This window comes from Prionailurus bengalensis, chromosome A2 (genome assembly GCF_016509475.1).
Source record: "Prionailurus bengalensis isolate Pbe53 chromosome A2, Fcat_Pben_1.1_paternal_pri, whole genome shotgun sequence".
Lineage (NCBI taxonomy): Eukaryota > Metazoa > Chordata > Mammalia > Carnivora > Felidae > Prionailurus > Prionailurus bengalensis.
Genome location: NC_057348.1, coordinates 51,447,189 through 51,471,794, shown reverse-complemented (window position 1 = coordinate 51,471,794; position 24,606 = coordinate 51,447,189). Strand labels below are relative to the sequence as shown.

The 24,606-nt window shown below is 39.8% G+C and overlaps 1 protein-coding gene across 2 annotated transcripts in view; it reads right to left on the bottom strand.

Moving 5' to 3' along the window:
- The window catches only part of FANCD2 (FA complementation group D2), a 64,673-nt gene that overhangs the window by 12,049 nt on the left and 28,018 nt on the right, over positions 1–24,606 (bottom strand). For both annotated transcript variants that reach the window (XM_043588090.1, XM_043588091.1), the window contains exons 19-34: positions 21,208–21,317; positions 20,196–20,256; positions 19,154–19,273; positions 18,425–18,498; positions 17,981–18,127; positions 17,372–17,472; positions 16,841–16,956; positions 14,884–14,992; positions 13,012–13,122; positions 12,633–12,745; positions 11,514–11,657; positions 8,976–9,092; positions 8,095–8,223; positions 7,838–7,956; positions 1,848–1,958; positions 369–496 (exon numbers count right to left, since the gene is read on the bottom strand). In XM_043588090.1, coding sequence (XP_043444025.1) covers positions 369–496; positions 1,848–1,958; positions 7,838–7,956; positions 8,095–8,223; positions 8,976–9,092; positions 11,514–11,657; positions 12,633–12,745; positions 13,012–13,122; positions 14,884–14,992; positions 16,841–16,956; positions 17,372–17,472; positions 17,981–18,127; positions 18,425–18,498; positions 19,154–19,273; positions 20,196–20,256; positions 21,208–21,317 — 1,810 coding nt within the window. The remainder of the gene's footprint in view (positions 1–368; positions 497–1,847; positions 1,959–7,837; positions 7,957–8,094; positions 8,224–8,975; positions 9,093–11,513; positions 11,658–12,632; positions 12,746–13,011; positions 13,123–14,883; positions 14,993–16,840; positions 16,957–17,371; positions 17,473–17,980; positions 18,128–18,424; positions 18,499–19,153; positions 19,274–20,195; positions 20,257–21,207; positions 21,318–24,606) is intronic.

The following is a 24,606-nucleotide window of genomic DNA, read 5'->3' as shown; positions in this document are numbered from 1 at the left end:
GAATGGGGCTCAGCTTTTCTTTAAACTTAATCTTGATTTGTTCTCCTTCTCCCACCCATTTTATTTACCTTGTAGTTTGTTATCTCTTTTTGTCAAATATCTCAGATGATTTACCAAAAAAAAAAAAAAAGACGTGAATAAACAGAAGGCAAACAGAAAATTACCTAGCCAACTGAACTAACCCAATCAGACTAAGCAATGTCAGCAGAGATCAATCATAGTTCCTTGATATAGCAAGAGGGCACACCCACAGTTATGGGGGGGATTTACATGTAAAACGTACAAGTTCCTAAGAAGCACTAAGTTTACAAACTTGAATTATTAATCCTATTCGTGGAAAAAAAAAAATGATGATCTGAGTCCATCACCAATTTTTTCTTTGTTCTTAGTAGCTGTAGATTTCTCCAAAATGACCATCAAAAGTCTGATGAGATAAAGAGCACACTGGAAACTGGGAATGCTGTGAGAGAAATTCTGCAAGTAATTGAAGCTCTGGCTGTAAAGGAGACAACAAAACAAAAAAGATACCACAAATATTACAGATATGTCTAAATTCATGAGTTGTTCAAGTCCACTTATGTATTTAATGGTCTAATCATTTTCAGGTGCTTTTGTGGCCATCACCTTTCAGGACCCTGATAGGGAACTGTAACTTTGCATGAAGAAAGACAGGGCAGAATAGAGCCCAGTGGATGGAGTGCTGGCCTTGAAGAGTCACATACACCAGAGACCCAAATAGGAGTCTATGCCATGCTTGTATGAGCAACCCTGGACAAATTATTTGCTCTTTAAGGCCTAGGGCAACACAATGAGAATAAGGCTTAAATTCTACGTTTATAGGGACAAGAGAAAGGAAATTATAAGGCAGAGAAAGCAGAGTTGTTTTTTTTTTTAATTTTTTTTTTTTAATGTTTGTTTATTTTTGAGACAGAGACAAAGCATGAGTGGGGGAGGGTCAGAGAGAGAGGGAGACACAGAATCTGAAACAAGCTCCAGGCTCTGAGCTGTCAGCACAGAGCCCGATGCGGGGCTCGAACCCACAAACCGTGAGATCATGACCTGAGCCAAAGTCGGAAGCTCAACCGACTGAGCCACCCAGGCGCCCCGAAAGCAGAGCTTTTAAATAAGCGTGCCATATATGGTCAGTTTTCATTGTACTGAAATAATGGGAGATAGGGAGTCACAATTAATTCAAATTAATTCAAAATTGTAGTTGAAATAAAACTACAGTCAACTCTCTGATTGACTATGGAAAGAAGTCAAACAAATTTAAAAGCACTATATTTAAAACAAAGTAAGGTCTTGCCTGATAGGGATGATAAATAATGACTGCAGACCCAAAGACAGCATAGAGTAGGTTAGAGAAACACCAAATTACTCGGGGAGAAGCTGGGATAGGATGCTGGGAGCCATGCTTCTTAGATCTCCTCACCTCCTTCCTCCACTGCCTGCCCTCAGCCTAGGCTTCTCTTCTTCCAAGATGGAGAGAAGATCAGTGGTAACTACTGCTACCTAACTACCCTACCGTACTAAAAGACAGAGTAGGTTCCTGGATAATCAAGAGTTCACTACAGATTACTAGTGTTTTCAAGATCATTACCTGAAAAGGCAAACTTTGGGGATAAAGGATGCACAAAGATTTAGTAGGACTGTTCAACAGTTTCTAATGTTTCAGGGTTTATCTGAATACATACGTGACGAAGCTCATATAACTGAGGAAAAGCAGCTGAAAACATCAATTTCTCTCACGACTACTGGGAGACACCCAAGTGGTTTCCAAAAAATCTTGCTAATCTTGTTCTAGGAGTTTCTTGGGACAACACTCTGTAATATGTAGTCTGACCCACCTGAGCAATTCCTCCAAGGCCTGGTCAGGTTCTCCTTGCTTCAGTCTGTTAGTAAGGACCTCAAGGGCTGAGTACAGTAAATGAACACAATGAGGCTGGAAAAATCCATTCCTAAGGGAAAGTCAAGGTAAGACGGTTGAGCTTAGTTTTAGGAAGATTGCTTGGACAGCATTTGAGAATCCTGGCTTCCAGGCTATACCATCAACAAGTTAATGGAGAAAATGGAGAATTAGAGCACTGAAAGTACCCAGGTGACCAATTCAGTCACAGCTCTGAACCTCATATTACAAATTAAAGTGCACCTCAAACAGTCTTGCCTTAAGGACCCAACAGTCCTCCTAGGTTTTTTTCTTTTTAAAAACTTTTTTTAGTAATTATTTTTGAAAGAGAGACACAGCATGAGCAGGGAGGGGAAGAGAGAAAGGGAGACACAGAATCTGAAGTTGGCTCCCGGCTCTCAACTGTCAGCACAGAGCTCGACACTGGGCTCAAACCCACGAAATGCAACATCATGACCTGAACAGAAGTTGGGGACTGAGCCACCCAGGTGCCCCCTTCATTTTCAAGAAAAAAAAAAAGCTCTCCTTCATACCTTACACTTTAGAGAAAGTCTCACCCTTCCTCCCCAGAAAAACCAGGAATAACTTGGTCAACTGTTATATCAGTATCAAATCCACAGAAGTGCTCAATAAAAAACTTACTCCTTGGGGTGCCTGGATGGCTCAGTCATTAAGTATCTGACTTTGGCTCAGGTCACAATATCACAGTTTGAGTGAGCTCAAGCCCTACTTTGGGTGAACATGAGCCACACACTTCAGGTTAAATCACGAATGCCACTTTGGGTGAGCCCTGCTTTTTTCTTTTCTTTTCTTTTCTTTTCTTTTCTTTTCTTTTCTTTTCTTTTCTTTTCTTTTCTTTTCTTTTCTCTTTTCTTTCCTTCCTTCCTTCCTTCCTTCCTTTCTTTCTCTCTTTCTCTTTCTTTCTTTCTCTCTCTCTCTCTCTCCCTCCCTCCCCACCCCCACCCCCAGCCTCTCCTGGGATTCTCTCTCTCCCTGCCCCTCACTCACCTGTGCCCTCTTTATCAAAAAACAAAAACAAAAACAATTACTCCTTCTTCTAGAAGTCTTGACAATTCTATCTTCAGATTATCTCCTACTGTCCCTTCCTTCCCAAGCCTAGGCCATCCTCTAAAGCAGGCCCTTATCATCATCACATATGTAGATCAGACACCTTTTGATTGATCTTTCTGCATCCCTTTCCAATCTGTCTTGCACACTGCTGCCAAAAGGATTTTTCTAAAACAGCGATTTCATTATATCCTTGCTCTGATCATAAAACCAAAATTGCTTCTCTGTACATCCAAATTCTTCTGACCTTTAAGACCCAGCACGATCTGAACCCCTAGATCTTCTACTCCTCTAGGAACATCTCCACATCACCAGTGGTAGTCCTTCTGTCTTGCAACAAACGTATTCTGAGGGCCTATCATAGGTCAAGTTTTGGGGGGGTAACAGCTTATTGAGATAGACCTGACATCCAATAAACTGCATGTATGTAAAATGTTGATCAGTTTGCTCAGGTGACATATATAAACCCATGAAACCAACACTACAATGAAAATAATGAACAGGGCACCTGGGTGGCTCAGTCGGTTGAGCGTCCGACTCTTGAATTTGGCTCAGGTCGTGATCCCAGGATTATGGGATCGAGGCCTGTATTAGGCTCCATGCTGAGCGTAGAACCTGCTTGAGATTCTCTCTCTGCCCCTTCCCCAACTCATGTCGTCTCTTAAAAAAAAGGAGGGGGGGAAACATATCCATTACCCCCAGGAGTTTACTTATATTCCTTTGAAATCCATCCTTGACTCCATCCTCCCACCCAGTAATAGGCAACCACTGATCTGTTTCTGTCACTACAAGATTATATGCTTTTCCTTAGAGTTCTATATAAATGGAATCAAATGTTATATACTCTTATGTCTTGCTTTCTATTCAGTAGAATTCTTTTTTTTCATCTATGTTGTTGTGTGTAGTATTCCATCATGTGAAAATTTGTTTATCCATTTACCAGTTGGTGCACATTTGTGTCTAGTTTGGGGCTATCACAAATAAAGTTGCTATAAACATTTGTACACAAGATTTCGTGTAGATTAGACATATGCTTTCATTTCTCTTGAGTAAATACCTAGTAGTAGAATGGCTGGGTTTTGTGGTAGGTGTATATCTTTTTTTTTTATATATATATATATAACTTGTTTTATTTTTTATTTTTTTAAATTTACATCCAAATTAGCATATAGTGCAATAATGATTTCAGGAGTAGATTCCTTAGTGCCCCTTACCCACTTAGCCCATTCCCCCCCCCATCATAACCCCTCCTGTAACCCTGTTTGTTTTCCATATTTATGAGTCTCTTGTTTTGTCCCCCTCCCTGTTTTTATATTTTTATTTCCCTTCCCTTATGTTCATCTGTTTTGTCTCTTAAAGTCCTCATATGAGTGAAGTCATATGATTGTCTTTCTCTGACTAATTTCACTTAGCATAATACCCTCCAGTTTCATCCACGTAGTTGCAAATGGCAAGATTTCATTCTTTTTGATTGCCAAGCAATACTCCATTGTATGTATGTATGTGTGTGTGTGTGTGTGTATATATATATATGTGTATATATATATATATATGTGTGTATATATATATATATGTGTATATATATATGTGTGTGTGTATATATATATATATATATATATATATATATATATATATATCAATCACACATCTTCTTTATCCATTCATCCATCGATGGACATTTGGGCTCTTTCCATATTTTGGCTATTGTTGACAGTGCTGCTATAAACATGGGGGTGCATGTGCCCCTTCGAAACAGCACACCTGTATCCCTTGGATAAATGCCTAACAGCATAATTGCTGGGTTGTAGGGTAGGTCTATTTTTAGTTTTTTGAGGAACCTTCATACTGTTTTCCAGAGTGGCTGCACCAGCTTGCATTCCCATACATCTAACTTTTTAAGGAACTACAAAACTATTTCAAAATTGGGTGCACCATTTTACTTTTCCACCAGCAACATGTCAGAGTTCTAGTTACCCCATGTCCTCACTAATACTGTAAGTCTTTTTAATTCAGCTGTGCTGTAATTTTAACTTGGAATTCCTTTTTTTTTTAATGTTTATTTATTTTTGACAGAGAGAGACAGAACATGAGCAGGGGAGGGGCAGAGAGAGAGGGAGACACAGAATCGGAAGCAGGCTCCAGGCTCTGAGCTGTCAGCATGGAGCCAGATGAGGGGCTCGAACTCACAGACTACGAGACCATGACCTGAACCGAAGTCAGATGCTCAACCGACTGAGCCACCCAGGAGCCCCAACTTGGAATTCCTTAATAACTAATACTATTGAACATTTTTGCATTACTTATTTGCCACCCATACCTATCCTTGATGAAGCATCTGTTCAAATCTTTTGTCAGGCACTGTTCTTAAGTACTGAGGATATAATAATGATTGGTTTCAGCTCCCAAGGAGCTCATGGTCTAGCAAGGAAGACAGATTAACAAGCAATTACAATAAAATGTGCTAAATTTTACCATAAGAGGATACCAGAGTATTTTTTTTAAGTTTATTTATTTATAACCTCTACACCCAATATGGGGCTTGAACTCATGACCCTGAGACCAAGCGCCACATGCTCCACAGCCTGAGCCAGCCAGGGCCTTGAGAATACCAGAGAATTAGGAAAAAATTAGGGGTTAGAGGGAGGAAGGAGGCTTACTTGTCCTAGGGGTTGAGAAGATGACTCTGAGGAAATGAAGTTTAAATCCAGATCTCAGAGATGAGTTAGAAAAGACTGGTGATCAAGGAAGATAGGGATCCTGGTAGAAGGATGAGTATGCGTGAAGTCTTCCAGGTGAAAGTAATATAAGGTGCTGAAATTAGTTCCATATAGCTGGAGGGCAGAGTGTAAAACAATGAGTGGAAGAGCAGGAGTCAGATAATAAGATGCCTTAGAAATAAGGTAAAAGTGTTTGCACTCAAGAAAAATCTAAGGACAACCAGAACCAAAGTTGGGATAGAATAAGGTTGGGTTTGCACTGGAAAGACCACTCTGATGTGCGAACAAAAGGACTGAGCGAGGGCAAATGGAGGCAGAGACCAACTGTGAAACTAATCTAGTCCAGGTGAGAGATGATGTGAGTCTCAAAGCAGTGCAGAAGGAGAGGAACAGATAGCTAGATGGCTATTTAGATGTTATTTAAAAGATAAAATTAACAGGATTTGGTGACCCAATGTGGAAGAGACAGGAACAAAGAGTAACTTCTGGTTTCTGGTTCAGACAATTGGCGGTGCCATCTACATAGCTGTGCAAGGCCGAAGGAGCAGTGGTGAAGATGATAAATTTCATTTTGGATGTGATGTGTCTGAGGTGTCATCGACACATCTAAGGAAGCATTGAGTAGGCAGTTGGATATAAATGCTTATAGCTCAGAAGATAAATGTCAGCACAAATTTAAGCTTGGGTGAGTCTGCCCAGAAAGCCTCTATAGGAGAAGAGAGGAGCCAGGGCCCAGCCCCGAGGAGCAAAAGCAATTAAGAGATGTGTCTTCTTCATTTCTACTTTTATCCATGCCATGCCTTGCAGCCCATTCCTTTACCTCCCAAAGGCCATCTATTCTTCAGGGTCCCATGAAGTCCCATTCCTTCCACAAAGTATCTCTAAATACCCCAGCTCAAAATGTATTCAGCTCTTTAACATATAACCTGGAATTTATCTAAAAGTTGTTTAGTAACAACTTTTTTTTTTAAAGTTTTATTTATTTATTTTGACAGAGAGAGAGAGAGAGAGAGAGAGAGAGAGAGAGAGAGAGAGAATGAGAATGTGTGGGCCTGCACAAACAGAGGAGGGGCAGAGAAAAGGAAAAAGAGAATCCCAAGCAGGCTCCAAGCCATCAGTGCAGATTCTTATATGGGGCTTGAACTCCCAAACAATGAGATCATGACCTGAGCTGAGATCAGGAGTCAGACGCTTAACCGACTACACCACCCAGGTGCCCCAACAATTTTTTTCTTTTTAAGATTTTATTTTTAAGTAATCTCTACATCCAACGTGGGATTCTGAGATCAACTCACGGCCCTGAGATCAAGAGTTGCAAGCTCCACCAACTGACCCAGCTAGGTGCCCCAGTAACAACTTTTTTTTTTTAATGTCATTATTCATTTTGGGAGAGAGAGAATGAGCACACAAGAGGGAGGGTCAGAGAGAGAGAGAGAGAGAGACAGAGACAGAGAATCCCAAGTGGGCTTTGTACCAACACAGGGCTCAATCTCACAAACTATGAGATCATGACCTGAGCCGAAATCAAAAGTTAGACACTTAACCAACTTAGCCACCCAGGTGCACCCCCCCACCCACCCCAGTAACAACTTCTTAAGTTAACAATCTCTCCAGCATTATTACAGAAAACCTGCCATAGCAAACCTAGCTAAGAATCAGATGCCCAGATTTGTTACAATATCAAGTCACCTAATTTTTTAAATTTTTTAACATTTATTTATTTTTGTGAGACAGAAAGAGATAGAACACAAGCAGGGGAGAAGCAGAGAGAGAGACAGAGGGAGACACAGTATTCAAAGCAGGCTCCAGGCTCTGAGCTGTCAGCACAGAGCCCGATACGGGGCTCAAACTCACGGACCGCGAGATCATGACCTGAGCTGAAGTCAGTCGCTTAACTAACTGCGGCACCCAGACACCCCCACCTAATTTTCAAATGAGTTATAACACTGGTCGCATAAGATACAGAGGGTACAAGATCAAATGAAATGATACAGACAAAAACACTCCAAATAGAACAAGTACCATATTTATATAAGACTTACAGACGTTTTCCCTTATTTTCTCTACCTTGGTGCCTTGGTGACTGTCAAGTAAAAGCAAGTACATACTTAATTATTTTCACCTACTGTATCTGCCACTTACTCACCAAGCAAAAAGAGCATGAAAAATCTGCAGTAGCCTCTGATAGCATGAAGACATTATGTGGTACTCCTGAACTTTCATTTCTGGTCCATCAACTACACTTTGATTCTCAGCAGATAAGCACTAAAAGGGAAAAATGTTTTTAGGACAGTTGTTTCAGCAATTGCCCTCATTTTCCTTCAGTATTTTTCAACCACAAATGAAATCTCTTGTTCACTTTGTAATTTCTAAATTTCTATAATAATAAGATAGGCTGCTGACCTGAAAATAGTTGTGAATGTTCTCCAGATGGTTACACATTGGAGTCAGCAGTTGAACAACACTATGAACAATTTGTTGGGCAGATCTCTGATGGAGATGTGAGAATCCAATATTTCGGTGTCCTTTACTCTATAATAAATTCAGAGTTACTGGGGAAGAAACTGCTGGATAGCTTCTCTGAAACTAAGAATTTGTTAAGGAGTTTACTCAGACTTACGTCACGAGGTAAAAGTGGACAGAAGAAAGTGGTTATGTGCCCAAAACTCTTTTTGGACAAAGAGATCTTGTCCCATCTTCAAATTACATTGGCTTTTGTAGAATACAAATTGTTTGCAAATAATAGACCCATAATTACTGAGATAAAGCTCACATAAAAATAGAAATCACTTAGGCTGAAAAGACCATTAAATAGTAAATGGTACAAAAATGAATCAAATAACTGGATATATTAAGTTTAAATGTTTACACCTAAACCTTTCATGTTTTGTTGTTTCCATCACCCAACTGCTTTATCAGATGCTTTGTGCACATCTGTACATTATATACACATGTGAGGTTCTGGCTTTCTCTAGATAGCCAACTACTACATTGAAGGCTTGGGCACGGGCTTAGTTTGGGAGGCTTTTAAAACAAAACCTAAGTAAAGAAAAGGATTCAGAAATGCTCCAGGCATTTACAAATATGTATCTTGTTTGAGGTAACTTTTTTGATTTGTTTCAGAGTTCCTTTCTAAATCAAGGTGAATGGTCTGGAAATGAGGCTGCCAGTCATGGTACCCAATGACCCAAACACAATGCCAGAGAAAGTGACAACTTATTCACTAAGATCTCCTTGTTGCCAAATTCATTAAGGCCAGGGCCTGTGCTTCTGCCTATACGAACCTTGAGGAAGGGGATTCTCCTGGCAACAGAAGGTATCAGCATATTCTCCAGCTTCTGGGAGAGATCTTCCAGCAAGAAAAGTAGCTCAGGGGGCTGAAGTTGCACAACTTCTGTAGCCTGTCATAAGGAGGAAAGAGAGGATAATTCCGAGCATGTCCTAGCCATCTTTTCTGGGGAGCACATTTCATGTTTACTCTTCCCAATGGGTGAAGAATCTGACCATTCCCAAAAAAGGGTAAATTTCCCTACCTCATATAAATGGCTGTTGTGCTCTGTCAACAAATCATAAAGTCAAGAATTCACAAAGTAAAACAAATTTCAAGTTATTAAAATAAAAATCCAAGCGAGCACAGTTTTAGAAGACATACTTTTTCTCTAGAAGTAAATGTCTCTGTGTATCCTTCCAGTTGTGGCCTCGAGGTACATTTCCTAAGTACCTGGGGCAAAAAATGACTAATTCAAGGGAATTTCATTTTTCTCTGTTTACTTCCTTCCATATTTTCTTTCTGCTAATGTTCTGCTACTACTAACTCTGGACAGGATCCCTATAAGTGTATTACACTACCAGAAGCAGAATGAGCCAAATACAGTCTCACTTCAAACTATTTGTTCAATATACATTTATGGAGAATCTTCAAGCTGATGTACAAAGACTGGGGTTGGGAAGGGGTGATCCTATCTCTACTTTAAAGGAGTATACATTTTTCTAAAAACCTATGGTAAAAAATTTCATGATATTCCTCTTTTTACTTGTTTTATTTTTTTAAGTTTTTATTATTTATTTTGAGAGACAGAAAGAGAGCACATAAGTGTGAGCAGGGGAGGGACAGAGAGAGAGGAAGAAAGAGAATCCCAAGCAAACTCTGTGCTGTCAGTGCAGAGCCTAACTCCTGACCTGAGCCAAAACCAAGAGTCAGACACTTAACCAATTAAACCCCTCTTTTTCTGAACCTGGAGAAACTACTCTGGTGAAATCCCTTATCAAAAGTTACCTTTTCCGTGAAAATGTCCTCTACTTCCCAGTTCACTATAAATAGCATTCTCTCCTCAGAGTTTCACTGGTACTTGGTTCAGACCATCAATATAGCAGACACTGCTAACTATGTGTGCTTCCCTTATTAGATTGTGAGCTATTTGAAGGCTAGCATTATGCTGTATGCTCTACTGAATTGCCAACATCTCGATTAGTGGCAAACACAAAAAAAACCTTGATAAGCATCTGATGGAGGCTGAACAAATGTCATGAAAGAGTGAAAACAGCATTAACCTCTATAAACCAGAACAGTGCTGCTCTCCAAGAATAATCTAAAAAGCTTATTATTTGTAACCTAGGATAAGGATCATCTCTTTGGCATGATTTTTCATAATTACCTAACACACTGTAAAAAACTTACATTTATAAACATCTAGATGATGAGGGGAGTGCCTGGCTGGCTCAGTTGGTACAGCATGTGACTTTTGATCTCTGATCATGAGTTCAAGCCCCACATTGGGCCTAGAGTTTATTTTTTTTATTTTTTATTAAAAAAAAATTTTTTTTTTTTGGGGCGCCTGGGTGGCGCAGTCGGTTAAGCGTCCGACTTCAGCCAGGTCACGATCTCGCGGTCCGTGAGTTCGAGCCCCGCATCGGGCTCTGTGCTGATGGCTCAGAGCCTGGAGCTTGTTTCGGATTCTGTGTCTCCCTCTCTCTCTGCCCCTCCCCGTTCATGCTCTGTCTCTCTCTGTCCCAAAAATAAATAAATGTTGAAAAAAAAAAATTAAAAAAAAAAAATTTTTTTTAAATCTTTATTTATTTTGAGAGAGAGACAGAGTGTGAGGCAGGGGAGGGAGGCACAGAATCAGAAGCAGGCTCCAGGTCCTGAGCTGTCAGCACAGAGCCTGACGCAGGGCTCGAACTCATGAACCGTGAGATCATGACCTGAGCCGAAGTTGGACACTTAACCAACTGAGCCACCCAGGCGCCCTGAGTTTACTTTAAAAATAAATAAATAAACAGGTGCCTGAGTGGCTCAGTCGGTTGAGCATCCAACTCTTGATTTCAGCTTAGGTCATGATCCCAGGGTGGTGGAACTGAACCCTGTGTTGAGCTCTGGACTGAGTACAGAGTCTGCTTAAGAGTCTCATTCTCTTAGGACGCCTGGGTGGCTCAGTCAGTTAAGCGTCCGAACAGCTCAGGTCACGATCTCACGGTTCATGAGTTTGAGCCCCACGTCGGGCTTTGTGCAGACAGCTCAGGGCCTGGAGTCTGCTTCAGATTCTGTGTCTCCCACTCTCTCTCTGCTCCTTTCCCACTCATGCTCTGTCTCTCTCTTTCAAAAATACATAAACATTTAAAAAAATTAAAATAAATAAAATTAATTGTTTACCTTAAAAAAAATTATGAGGATGATTATTCGAAATTACTTTCACTACATATAAAACCTCTGGAAGCCAGAGTCTAACTTCTCTCAGTGCATACTACTCTTATTAAAATAAGAGTAGAGATGAGAAATTTTCTGAAAGAAGATTAAATTCTAGGATTTCAGCTCTGTCACTTACTTCGGTGTGCATTTCAGTATCAAAGATGAACTTGGTCACAAGCCCACAATGCAGGATAGAGAAGACCTCAACGTCCAGTTCTCGGAAAAAAAAACGGTAATTCTGTAGTGATACTGATGGCTTTTCTTCCTTCCCTTTGAACTCCTGGGGAAAAAGTAGCAGCAAACCAACAGAATAAATAAAGCTTCTATATTAACCTGATTTTTCATGAGGACTTCAAAATGCAATTATGCATTCATTTTGTGCAAAAGTTACTTTTTCAGCATATCACCATTCTCCTTTCACCAAAGTCCCTAAATATTCCTAAGACAAAAGCACCTAATTTAAGACTGGGATAGGGGTCACCTATTAAGACCCTTTGTTGGTTTCTACTTGGGTATGAACTACTAGACAAACCAAGGCGTCATGGCATGGTACAGAAAATGATGAGCTTCGGCACCAGACAGGTCTGCCTTCAAATCCTTGCTCAATCACTTATTAACTGTGTGAATTTGCACAAGTCACTTACTCTCTCTGGGTCTTAGTTTCCTTACCTATTAAATGAGATACTACTACTAATCTTGGGTTTTTAGAAGATTATAGGAGCTATCCATACTAAATACTCAATAAACAGAATATAAAAAACAAATAATTGGAATCGATGTGGTTTAGGCAATTTCATAAACATATAACCTACTCTGTGATTGGTAAAGTTATAGGAAAAAAGAACTACTATTTATTAATTATCAGAAACTGTCCTAAGCATTTCATGTTATCTCAATTCATTCAGAAGCTGATAATCTCAGATCAGAGTGGGGAAGAGGCTAAAAGCAGTACATCTAAAACCATATCCTAAAACAGAATTTGATAAATGCCACAAAAGGGAATTAAAAGTACTGCTGGGGTATAAAAAAACGGAGTGACACATTCAAGAAAATAACTAGAAAACACTGTGTGGTAGTGATAAAGACTTAGAGTCTAACCCTAACTCTGCTACTGGATCACCCCAAAGCCTAGGAGAGTTCGTTTGCCTCTCCTTTCCCTAATATTTCTCTCTGTAAAATGCAGAGAATAATGCTGGTCTTTTGTTAATCTTACTGGGTTGTCACACACCTTCATGGATACCCATCATTCCAGTACCTTTTCCAGCTGGCTTCTATCAGATGGTGTAGGGACACACTCTGAACTATCCTCCTTTGAAAGTGTGTCAGAGGAAGATGTTTTGCTGCCATCTGCTTTCCGTTTCCTTCCTCCTTTTGTTTCAAGAAGAGAAAAGTGACTCAAGTAATCAATAATCATGTTTGCTAAATATCATGCCTTTAGGAAATAACTTGCTGAAGACTATCTAGGGGTAGAGGAGGTAATCTCATAACCCTGTATTATAGTTCATTTTATAACCATGCCAATTAAAGATTCAATGACATCATCTCTCCAGTTAATGATGCCTCGGTGCATATGACCTCTTAGGTTAATTCATTATGGCTCCTATGGAGGTAAGAATAAGAAGGAGAGAACATACCTATCTTTCCTTGTTTTCTGATTTTTGCTGAAATAGCAGCAGCAGTAATAGGTGTTACATCTAAAGTTCCCAAGTCAAAGTGTGCAAGAGGAGGAACATAGTATGGGGTGACTGGAAAAGAGAAGAGACAACGCTCAATGCATACCAATCACATAACCTTGTTAGAATGCATCGTCTGACTGGCTGAATGCTTGTAAGATACATGCAAGTTACCCAACATTAATTGTTTTGGCATAGCAAAATGATCAGAGATGTCTTATAGGAGTATCATATTAAATGATTATAATCAATTAACATAAAACCATTCTATAAAATGATATAAAATATCCAAGCAGATAAGGACTAAAAATAAACTAACCTTCATTTAAAATCTAAATATATTTAAATTAGGTCACACAGAGGTTTGTTTTACACGTAATTATTTAGATGAGGACCTGAGGGAGACTCCATGATTTCCCCAGAGGATCTACCTAGCATTTTATTTTTTTAAGTTTACTTATTTATTTAAGTAATTCCTATATCCAACATGGGGTTGAACTCACGACCCCAAGATCAAGATCAAGATCATGACTCACGCTCTTCTGACTGAGCCAGCCAGGCACCCATGTACCTAGCATTTTAAAACAAGTGTACATATTGGTCAGAGGTATCATTTTTTAAGTTTTTTAAAATTTTATTTTTTTTATTTATTATTTTTTTTTTTTTAATTTTTTTTTTTTCAACGTTTATTTATTTTTGGGACAGAGAGAGACAGAGCATGAACGGGGGAGGGGCAGAGAGAGAGGGAGACACAGAATGGGAAACAGGCTCCAGGCTCTGAGCCATCAGCCCAGAGCCTGACGCGGGGCTCGAACTCCGGGACCGCGAGATCGTGACCTGGCTGAAGTCGGACGCTTAACCGACTGCGCCACCCAGGCGCCCCAAAATTTTATTTTTGAGAGACAGAGAGAGAGTGCAGGGCAGGGGCAGAGAGAAAGACAGAGAATCCCAAACAGGTAGCACACTGTCAGCATAGAGCCCATGAACTGTGAGATCATGACCTGAGCTGAAACCAAGAGTCGGATGCTTATCTGACTGAGCCACCCAGGTGCCCCAGTCTTTTAGCTTTACTCCTGGTTTATAACTATGTTTAGGAAAGTAAAGGGCACTGAAAGTTTGCCTTTTTTTTTATTATTTTTTTAAATTTTATTCTAGAAAGAGAGAGCGTGCATGTTAGCAGTGGAGGGTCAGAGGGAGAGAATCTCAAGCAGGCTCCCCACACAGTGTAGAGCTTAACGCAGGGCTGAATCCCATGACCCTGGGGTCATGACCTGAGCTGAAATCAAGAGTTGGGACGCTTGAACCTAGATGCCTCTGAAATTTTGACTTCTAAAAAAGAAAAGTTACTTTACAAAAGCCCAACAAATGCTATTTTTCATTTTCTCAAGGAAACAGATTTCTCAGAGGTAACTGGAGGTAACAAAGGGAGGAAAATGGATATATATACATATATGCATATATATAGATAAATGTGTGTGTGTGTTTGTTTTTAATTTTGAGTATACATTTCTTGTCCCAGACGAATAGAGGATGGCTATCATTGAGCCTGGCTTAAAAGTAAAGTTCTTTAGGGGCGCCTGGGTGGCTCAGTCGGTTAAGTGGCCGACTTCGGCTCAGGTCATGATTTCGCGGTCCGTGAGTTCGAGCTCCGCGTCAGGCTCTGTGCTGACAGCTCAGAGCCTGGAGCCTGTTTCAGATTCTGTGTCTCCCTCTCTCTGTCTCAAAAGTAAATAAACGTTAAAAAAAAAAAAAAAATTAAGAAAAAAAAAAAAGTAAAGTTCTTTATCTCGTCATTGTTATCCTAGCCAGGTTACAGTAAGACACTTTCCTTACCTGCTAAGTACTTTTCCAGGATTCTCTGGAGCTCCACAATATGCTTTAACCGGGTGAGCACTTTCCCCTTCATCTCAGGTGACGTTTGCCGGCAGAAGGCATTTACAACCTGGCAAAGGACAAATTATATTCTCATTCTTTGAATGGTTCCAGTTTTTTTTTTCTTTTTATATCTATTTATTTTTGAGAGACAGAGAGAACACAAGTGGGGCAGAGGGAGGGGGAGCACAGAGAGAGAAGGAGACAAAATCCAAAGCAGGCTCCAGGCTTTGAGCTGTCAGCACACAGCCCGATGCAGGGCTACAACTCACAAACCACGAGATCATGACCTGAGCCGAAGTCGGACGCTTAACTGACTAAGCCACCCAGGTGTCCCTGAATGGTTGCAGTTTTAACCCTGTTTGCATTATTCATCCAGAGCTTAAAAATGCCGGGGTGCCTGGATGGCTTGGTCAATTAAGCATTGGACCCTTGACTTCAGCTCAGGTCATTATTTCAGAATTTGTAAATTTGAGCCCCACTGGCTCTGTGCTGGCAGCCCAGAGCCTGCTTGGGATTCTCTCTCCCTCTCTCCGCCCCTCCCCTGCTCGCATACACTCTCTCTGAAAATAAACATTAAATTTTTTTTTTTTTAAATGCCATTCAGTGGCAGTATCTGTGAGTTCAATCTGTAATGTAAAAGTGTTCTCAGTAAGGTGCTATAGAGGAGAAGGAAAAAAAAAAGCCCTGGGCCAATACAGGAGATCTGACTTCTAATCCTAGTTTTACTGATTTCTAGTTAAGTAGCAAGGTGGAACAGCAGTGAGTAGACAGTACACACTTTGGTGAAACAAGTCCTATTTTGCTACTTGCTAGCTGTGTGAACCTGGCCAACTCATTAGCCTTTCTGAGTTTTTATTTATTCAACTATAAAATGAGAATGCAGTTATTATATGGATTTAATACTGTAAATAGAGAAATAAGCCCAGCATTTGGCATAATAGCTCCAAGTACACAGTAAGTACTTGAGTACTTACTGACTTTGAACTCTCTTGTATCTGCAATTCCATGGGTACGAAACAAGGATAACAACACCTACCCTGCTTACATCATAATAGAAATATAATCATAAGAGGAGATAATTTAAGTGCACATTCTCAGAATAATATACATAAGAAAGGAAGTGAGATATAAATATGTTACTGTCATTTTAATATTTCATTATTATGAATTTCACTCAACATATTTTTTTTTAATTTTTTTTACTGTTTATTTTTGACAGAGAGACACAGAGCATGAGTGGGGGAGGGGCAGAGAGAGAGAGAGAGAGAGAGAGAGAGAGAGAGAGAGAGAGAAAGACAGAATTAAAAGCAGGCTCCAGGCTCTGAGTTGTCAGCACAGAGACCGACGTGGGGCTCGAACTCACAGACTGCGAGATCATGACCTGAGCTGAAGTTGGACGTTCAACTGACTGAGCCACCCAGGCACCCCCAAAACATATTCTAAAGGAAGGGGAAAACCATCACTCACTTGATCTCACTGAATTAAAACATTAAGTACGTACTTATGCAAGGGTGAACAGTATTTTCACAGTGAAGAAGGTGAGGTTATTCCAGGCAAAAGGAAGAATACAACAAAAAGGCTTGTAGTAGTAAAGCATGAACAACTTATTAAGTGAATTCTAAGTATTTTGATTTGGCTACGTCAAAAGGTACATGTAATTGGGGAAAAGTGGGACATAACAGCTGGAGAAGCACACAGGGGTTAGTGCTAGTAATTTTTTCTTTTTAAGTAGGCTCCATGCCCAATGTGGGGCTTGAACTCATGACCCCCCTGAGATCAAGAGTTATAGCCTCTACCCACTGAACCAGCTGAACCAGCCAGGCGCTTCTGTAGAGAGTCCCATGAGAACCAGGAAATAGTTTCCTTTCAAGAAGAATTATAGACAATAGGTGAAATTCCCAGTAACTATGTTTACCTCTCGGAACCAGTTGAGAGTAAGAAATATGAGTGAACACATGAATGAGCGCTCTTTAACAGACATGGATGTCAACCTCTCTCCAGGCTCCAAGTCAGTGAGGAATATAGGACAATCTGAAAGAGAACAAACATTTTTAACTCCCTTTATTTCACATCAACAGAACCTGGATGCTACCCCTAGAGTTACATCTCCTATACTTACTTTCCCCTTTAACTTATATTTGAAGGTGAAGCTTTGGGTAGTCTCAAAATTCCTGCCTTAGTATGTAGCCATCTTTAATATCATGAAGAAGTTTTTACAAAATTAGATGCAAGGACCAGAAAGCAACAAGGAACTATGATGATGATTGATCTGTCAATATGATGGGAATCTTTATATATCATCTTTGCAGTTTCATTATTAGTGCTATTTTACTCCGTGAAGTTCAAAAATTCCTTCCCCTACACACCATGTACTGGTTTGCTCCCTCCCTAAGATTACCAGAGAAAGGTTACAAAGAAGAAAGGATCTGATAACTTCATCCTATACCTAATAAACCATCAATCTCCTCCAAGCTTCCATTATGTTGTTTCTCCACACAAAGCCTCAGTAACCGGAAATAGGGAGCCAGGCACAACGGAGACACCAATCTGGGAAGGAAAAATCCATTTCTAAACAATATTTTATAGGCATATTAATCCATGTTTATAAAGAACCCCACCTTATAATTAAAGTGTTTTGCCCAAAATAAATGTCTACTTTTTAGAACATATGACAAGAGCTTAATGGGTGCTCAGTAAATAAACAATGAACTAAACTGGAGGAAGACAGAGGCTGAATAGAGTGAATGTCCATGAGTCAGGAGAAGCAGAGATAAAATGGAAGGAGGGAGGGAAACAAGTATGTTCATGGGAGGGAGAAAGAAACAAATGAAAATAGCCTCACAGAGTACCTGTTGGCTGTCATTAGGCAATGCAGACCCCAACCACAGGGACTAAGAAAAAACAAGGAAACTGCCACACTCCTGCTAACCCCTACAAATATCACCTGTTTTAGGAGAAACCCTTTTCCATCAAGTTCCCAAAAGATTGCAACAAGTGTGGAATATCCCGTGAACATTCAAAACAGTAACAGAAGTTAAAGAAAAAGTACACTGACTTTTGGTCTGATTCCTGTGAAGTCATTCTACCCCCATCTTTTGCAAAGTCCTGAGAGTACAACAGTGGCAGGAGGTTGATGGCGATCCCATCACGACTACTGTATTCTTCTAGTCCATAGAGAGCTTTCACAGGAAATGGATAGTCACTGTAAAGAGAACCCAGAATTTGATGCCCCAAGGGTATACACGTCTACGGGGGAAACTACTAAAACAAAACAATCTTCTCTCTTAGGAAGAGAACTTCTCTGATGAGAAGTGAGAAACAAAAAGAACAAGTGGGGAAGCTTTGAGCAACTCTGGAGCTGGAGTGTTGGGGCTGGGAGGAAAGAAACCATGGGATTGGGCCAGACTTGGCTGAGGTCAAGAGCATTCTCAAGTCTGTACCATCCATCGACATAATTTCTTCACCAATACAATCAAGTTAGTGGGTGAACAGCACTTACCCTTCTGGAAAAGCACAGAAGTCCACCACAAAGGCATCTTGGAAATCATTAAAGATGGTCTGCCCAACCCATTCCTTCAGGAAGCAAACAAACAAAAAAAGGCATACAGCCCAGTGGGTACTTGCTATAGATCCCTAGAAAAACTATTACTCTTTCTAAGCTTTAGTTTCGTCATTTCTAAGGAGGAAATAGCAATAATATGTACCCCATTATTATGAAGTGGAAAACATATAATACATGAAAAATGCTTAACACGGTGCCTGGCACAGAAAACATGGCGGCTATCAACGTTATCAACAATATTATCACCAACCTCATCTTTGCTATTATTATTGTTACTATGTAAAGGAGGCCTTAGAGGTGAGGCCTAGGGAAGGGCTTTCCCAACTAGAATATGGGAAAGCTCTCAGGATGACCTATTTTTGTTTTAAGTTTATTTATTTTTGAGAGAGCACACGTGTATGCGTGAGTAGGGTAAGAGGCAGAGAGAGAGAGGGACAGAGGATCTGAAGCAGGCTCCATGCTGACAGCAGAAAGCCTGATGTGGAGCTTGAACCCACAAACTGCGAGATCATGACCTGACCCGAAGTCAGACGCTTAACCCACTGAGCCACGCAGGCACCCCAGGATGATCTATTTTTGCACTGCAACAGACAGAAGGGCTTGAAGAAAGAATACGGAGTAAAGCAGCCTTCATGCTTCACTACTTTAAAAGATACTTGGCCTTACCAAGGCTTTTGGAGCCAGATTTCCTCTTTGGATCAGAGTAGCAAATTCATCATAATACAGTGCGGACGCCTGGGGAGACTGCTTACTGCAGGAATGAACCAACTGGAGCAACGAGGTCACCTGGAGCAGCCAAAGAGAAAGAATGGTTCAGCAACTGGGCTGCCAACACTTCCTAAACACTGTTCACCCCAAACAGTAGTTTTTCCTTCCAGTATCACTGGCAAAGCTCTTACTACCTCTCGCCTGAGGTTTTCCTGACCTTCCTGACCAGCCCATCTGTTTCTAAACTCATCTCTTTTCCAATCCATCAGACACCCACAGCCAGATTAATTTTTCTAAAGCAAAGCTTTTTTTATTTTTTTATTTTTATTTTTTTATTAAAAAAAAAAATTTTTTTTTTCAACGTTTATTTATTTTTGGGACAGAGAGAGACAGAGCATGAACAGGGGAGGGGCAGAGAGAGAGGGAGACACAGAATCGGAAACAGGCTCCAGGCTCCGAGCCATCAGCCCAGAGCCCGACGCGGGGCTCGAACTCACGGACCGCGAGATCGTGACCTGGCTGAAGTCAGACGCTTAACCGACTGCGCCACCCAGGCGCCCCTAAAGCAAAGCTTTGATTATGCCATGTCCGTGCTAAGAAACCTTTAAAGAATACCTCTGTGTAAAAAATTACATCAAAATGCCTTGATTCACATTCCAGGCCCTCTGTTTTCTACCTCTGGACTAGCTTTATCTCCAACTCTCCAATTTTACACTTACTTGTCTCTATGCTCCAGTCAATCTGCTATTTTGCAAACATGGCTCACTGTTCTCGCTCTCTAGGAATTTACAATTTAATTAAGGAGATTAGATACAGAAATAAATGTAATCCACACCAGTAGATTCTAGGTGCCACAGTAGTGGTACAAATCACAAAAGCTATGAATTCAAGAAAACAGATTTGGGAAGGGAAAAAAAAAGTCTTTTTGGTAAACTGCCAGTGACCAGAAGCAACTCCTCAGTTACCCATATACATACCCAAATACATTACAAGAACTCACCTGCGTGTACTGTTCATTGCTCACGTCTGTTCTCCCTTGGGTCAAACTTGAAGATCTAGTTCTAAAAACAAGGAATTTTAGGTTCACTTCTGTAATATTTTGTAAGAACTGGCAATAAGTTTTTTTGTTTTTGCTTTTTTTGTTTTTTTAAGTACTGGCAATAAGTTTATGAGTCCTGCCATCCCTGGAATGTGAGTGGAGATAAAAGTACGTGAAGGCACAGAACTATTTATATACAAAATGTGGATTAGAGCAGATAATGGCTACCTTAATTTTTTTTTAATGGCACATTAAATTAGTAATAATCATAAGAGTGAGCACTGGGCATTATTCTAGGCATTTGGTGCTCTCAAGCAGTATGGCTCCAATGAATGAACTCTTAATCAGTACACTATGTAGCCTCCATGAATTACTAATGTTGATTCTAAGGATGTCTCCTGAGGTCCCAGGAATTCCTTAACAAATTATCTCTAAGAAGCATAAACGGAATTCCAAAGTCATTTTGCAATGGCAACATCTTATCAAGACCCAATACAGATGCTCCTTTAGGTGCTACAATTGTGGCATCAAAGTACAAGAGAGGAAAAAAAAAATCTATAGAAAGACCTTATTTGCATCAAACACGATGTCCCAGACAGAAAAACACAGCAATGGAGAAACCTATAATGTCTAGTGCCTAGGAGGCGTAAATGCAGAAAAATGCATCCCAGGAGGCTTAGGGTTCCCCTTTTGTAGAAATATTTCTAGAACTTTATTTCTTGGTAATCCCTAGTTTTTAACCATCAGATTGTAGTAACTATAATCACATTCTGTAAAAAATTATATTAGTATATAGAGTCAAGATTAGAAGGGAAAATAGAAAAGTTGCAATAAATACTTGCTTACTTCTCTTACTACGGTTTTAATATTTACTTTTGTAAACACTTTTGCCTACACAACGTACACTTTATTTGTAAGGTGGCAACTTAATTAACTGACCTTGAGCCACAGAAGTCAGAATTTCCATGCATACCTGTCTGCCGCCATGATGCCAGCCATGGTGACAGCACCAATAATACCAATGAGTTTGTATCTGACTATGGTGCTAGAGAGCTGCTTTCGTATCACCAGGTGCATATCATCCTGCAAGGAGATATGATAAAGAAAGATGAAAATGCTAGAATAGTACAGCAAAAGAGCCTGTGGATATTGGAACCAAAATAGCTAAAATGGCAAGGGTTCTATCATTTACTGTGTGGCTCTTGGCAAGTCACTGCATCTGAGTCTCAATTTTTTTCCATCTATAGAATGGGGAAGATTTTATGAGAGACAAATTACAAAACTGTCCTAGAACAATGTCAAAAATAAGGCAGATGTTCAAACATTATAGCTATTATTAATGTTGTGATAGTTGCTTGATAAGGATATGTATGTTATTGTAATGTTGTTGTCTGCTCAGCTAAAATAATGAAATAGAAAAAAAAAAACTTAGGGAGTAATTTAACCAAGGAGGCAAAAGACTTGTACATTAAAAACTATAAAACAACAATGAAAGATATTAAAGAAGACCTAAATAAATGGAAAGATATCCCATGTGCATTAATTGGAAGACTTAATATTGCTAAGATAATGACAGTACTCACAGTGACATGCACATTCATTGTAATCCTTATTAAAATCCCAATAGAATTTTTTGCAGATATAGAAAAACCCATGCTAAGATTCATATAGAACTTTGAGGGACCCCAAATAACCAAAACAATCTTGAAAAAGAACAAATTTGTTCTGTCAAATTTCAATTTTGAAAACAAAAAAAATTTTTCCTTTTTTAGTATTTTTGAGTGTGAGAGAGGGAGATAGAGAGAGAGCAAGCACAAGCAACGGAGGGGCAAAGAGAGGGAGACACAGAATCTAAAGCAGACTCTAGGCTCCGAGTTGTCAGCGCAGAGCCTGACGTGAAGTTCAAACTCATGAACTATGAGATCATGACCTAAGCCACCTAGGCACCCCAAAGAAAATAAATTTTCAATTTTGAAATTACACATACAATCTTTCAATTTCAAAATTACTACAATGCTACAGTAATCAAAATAGTGTGCTACTTGCACAGGAAGCCCATACACACTAATGGATACAACAGGGTCCAGAAATAAACCTTATTTGGTCATATATGGTCAACTGATTTTCTGCAAAGGTGCTAAGACCATTCAAAGGGAAAGGACAGTCTTTTCTTTTTTTTTTTTTAATTTTTTTTTTCAACATTTATTTATTTTTGGGACAGAGAGAGACAGAGCATGAACGGGGGAGGGGCAGAGAGAGAGGGAGACACAGAATCGGAGACAGGCTCCAGGCTCTGAGCCATCAGCCCAGAGCCTGACGCGGGGCTCGAACTCACGGGCCGCGAGATCGTGACCTGGCTGAAGTCAGACGCTTAACCGACTGCGCCACCCAGGCGCCCCAGGACAGTCTTTTCAATAAAAGGTGTTAAAACACACACACACACACACACACACACACACACACACACACATACATACACACACAGAATAGGCGCTGAAAAAACTGGATACCCACAAACACAAAAAACAAAACTGAACCTTTCCTTACACCACATACAAAAATTAACTAAAAGCAAATCAACAATATAAATTTAAGAGCTAAAACTATAAGACTCTCAGCAAAAAACACAGAGGGGGAAAAAAAAGAAAAAGAAAACACAGGGGAAAATCTTTATGACCTTGAATTTGGGAACAGTTTTTCCTAAGTACGACACCAAAAGCACAGGCAAAAAGAAAAAACACATAAATTGGGACTTCATCAAAACTCCATCAAAGGACACTATCAAGAGTAAAAAGATAATCCACAGAATGGGAAAAAATATTTGCAAATCATGTATCTGATAAGGGACAACACCCAGGAAATATACAGAATTCCTATGCGTCAACAACAAAAGACAGACCATTTAGGGGTGCCTAGGCAGTCCAGTTGGTTCAGTGTCTGACTCTTGATTTCAGCTCAGGTCATGATCCCAGAGTTATGGGATTGAGTCCTGCATCAGGCTCCATGTTAAGCGTGGAGCCTGCTTGGGATTCTCTCTTGCTCTCTGCCCCTCCCCCACTTGCACTCTTTCTCAAAATGAACATTTAAAAAAAAAGATGTTCAAAATTATCAGTCATTAAGGAAATGCAAATCAAGACAACCATTTGTCATACCATATCAACCATCTGAGATACCATTTCACACCCAGTAGGATGGTTATTATTACAAAATGGAAAATAAGTGGGGTGCCTGGGTGGCTCAGTAGGCTGAGTGTCTGACTTCGGCTCAGGTCATGATCTTGTAGTTCCTGGGTTTGAGTCTCACATCAGGCTTTGTGCTAATAGCGTGGAGCCTGTTTTGGATTCTGTCTCCTTCTCTCTCTGCCCCTCACCAACCCCTCGCATGTGTGGTCTCTCTCAAAAATAAAAATTTTTTAAAAATGGAAAATAAGTGTTGGTGAGGATATACAACCATGGAATCCCCAACTGTTCACGGGAATGAAAAATGGTACAGCTTTTGCAGAAAATGGTTTGGTAGTTCCTCCAAATGCTGAACACAGAATGAATATATGACTCATCAACTCCACTCCTAGGTATATACCCCAAAGAATTTAAAATAAGGACTCAGAAAGATATTTTTATACCAATATTCATTGCTGCATTATTCACAATAGCCAAAAGGTGAAAAAAGGCTAGTGTCCATCAAGAAATAAATGCACAAACTAAATGTTCTACATATATACAATGGAATACTATTTAGCCATGAAAAGGAATGAAGTTTGATAGATCTTACACCATGGATGAACCTTGAACAGATTATGCTAAGTGAAATAAAAGGAGAAATATAATATGACTATTTCAATTAGGTACTCAGAACAGGCAAATTCAGAGACAGGAAGTAGATTAGAGGTAATGAGGGGCTGGAGGAAAGAAAATGAGGAGTTACTGCTTAATGGGTAGGGTTTCTGTTCGGGATGACAAAAAGTTCTGGATAGAGACAGTGGTGACACTTGCACAACATTCTTAATGAACTTAATGCCACTGAATTGTACGCTTAAAAATGGTTAAAATAGTAAAATTTGCTATGCATGTTTTAACCACCATTAAAAAATAAAATAATGATGTAGCTCTACATTACTCATGTGAAGCCATCTCCAAAATATACAGCTAAATGAAAACAGTAAGATGCAGAACAAAAGGGTATAAAGTGGAACATAGGTAAATACACATTTGTAAATGCTTGGACATCTCAGAAAGCTATAAACTAGTAACAGCAATTGCCTTTAGAGAACCAAATGCTTACAGGACTGAGAGGAAAGGAGACTTATTTTTCACCACTTTCTATACCTTTGAATTTATGTATGTATATTACCTAGCCTTTTTTTTTTTTTAAT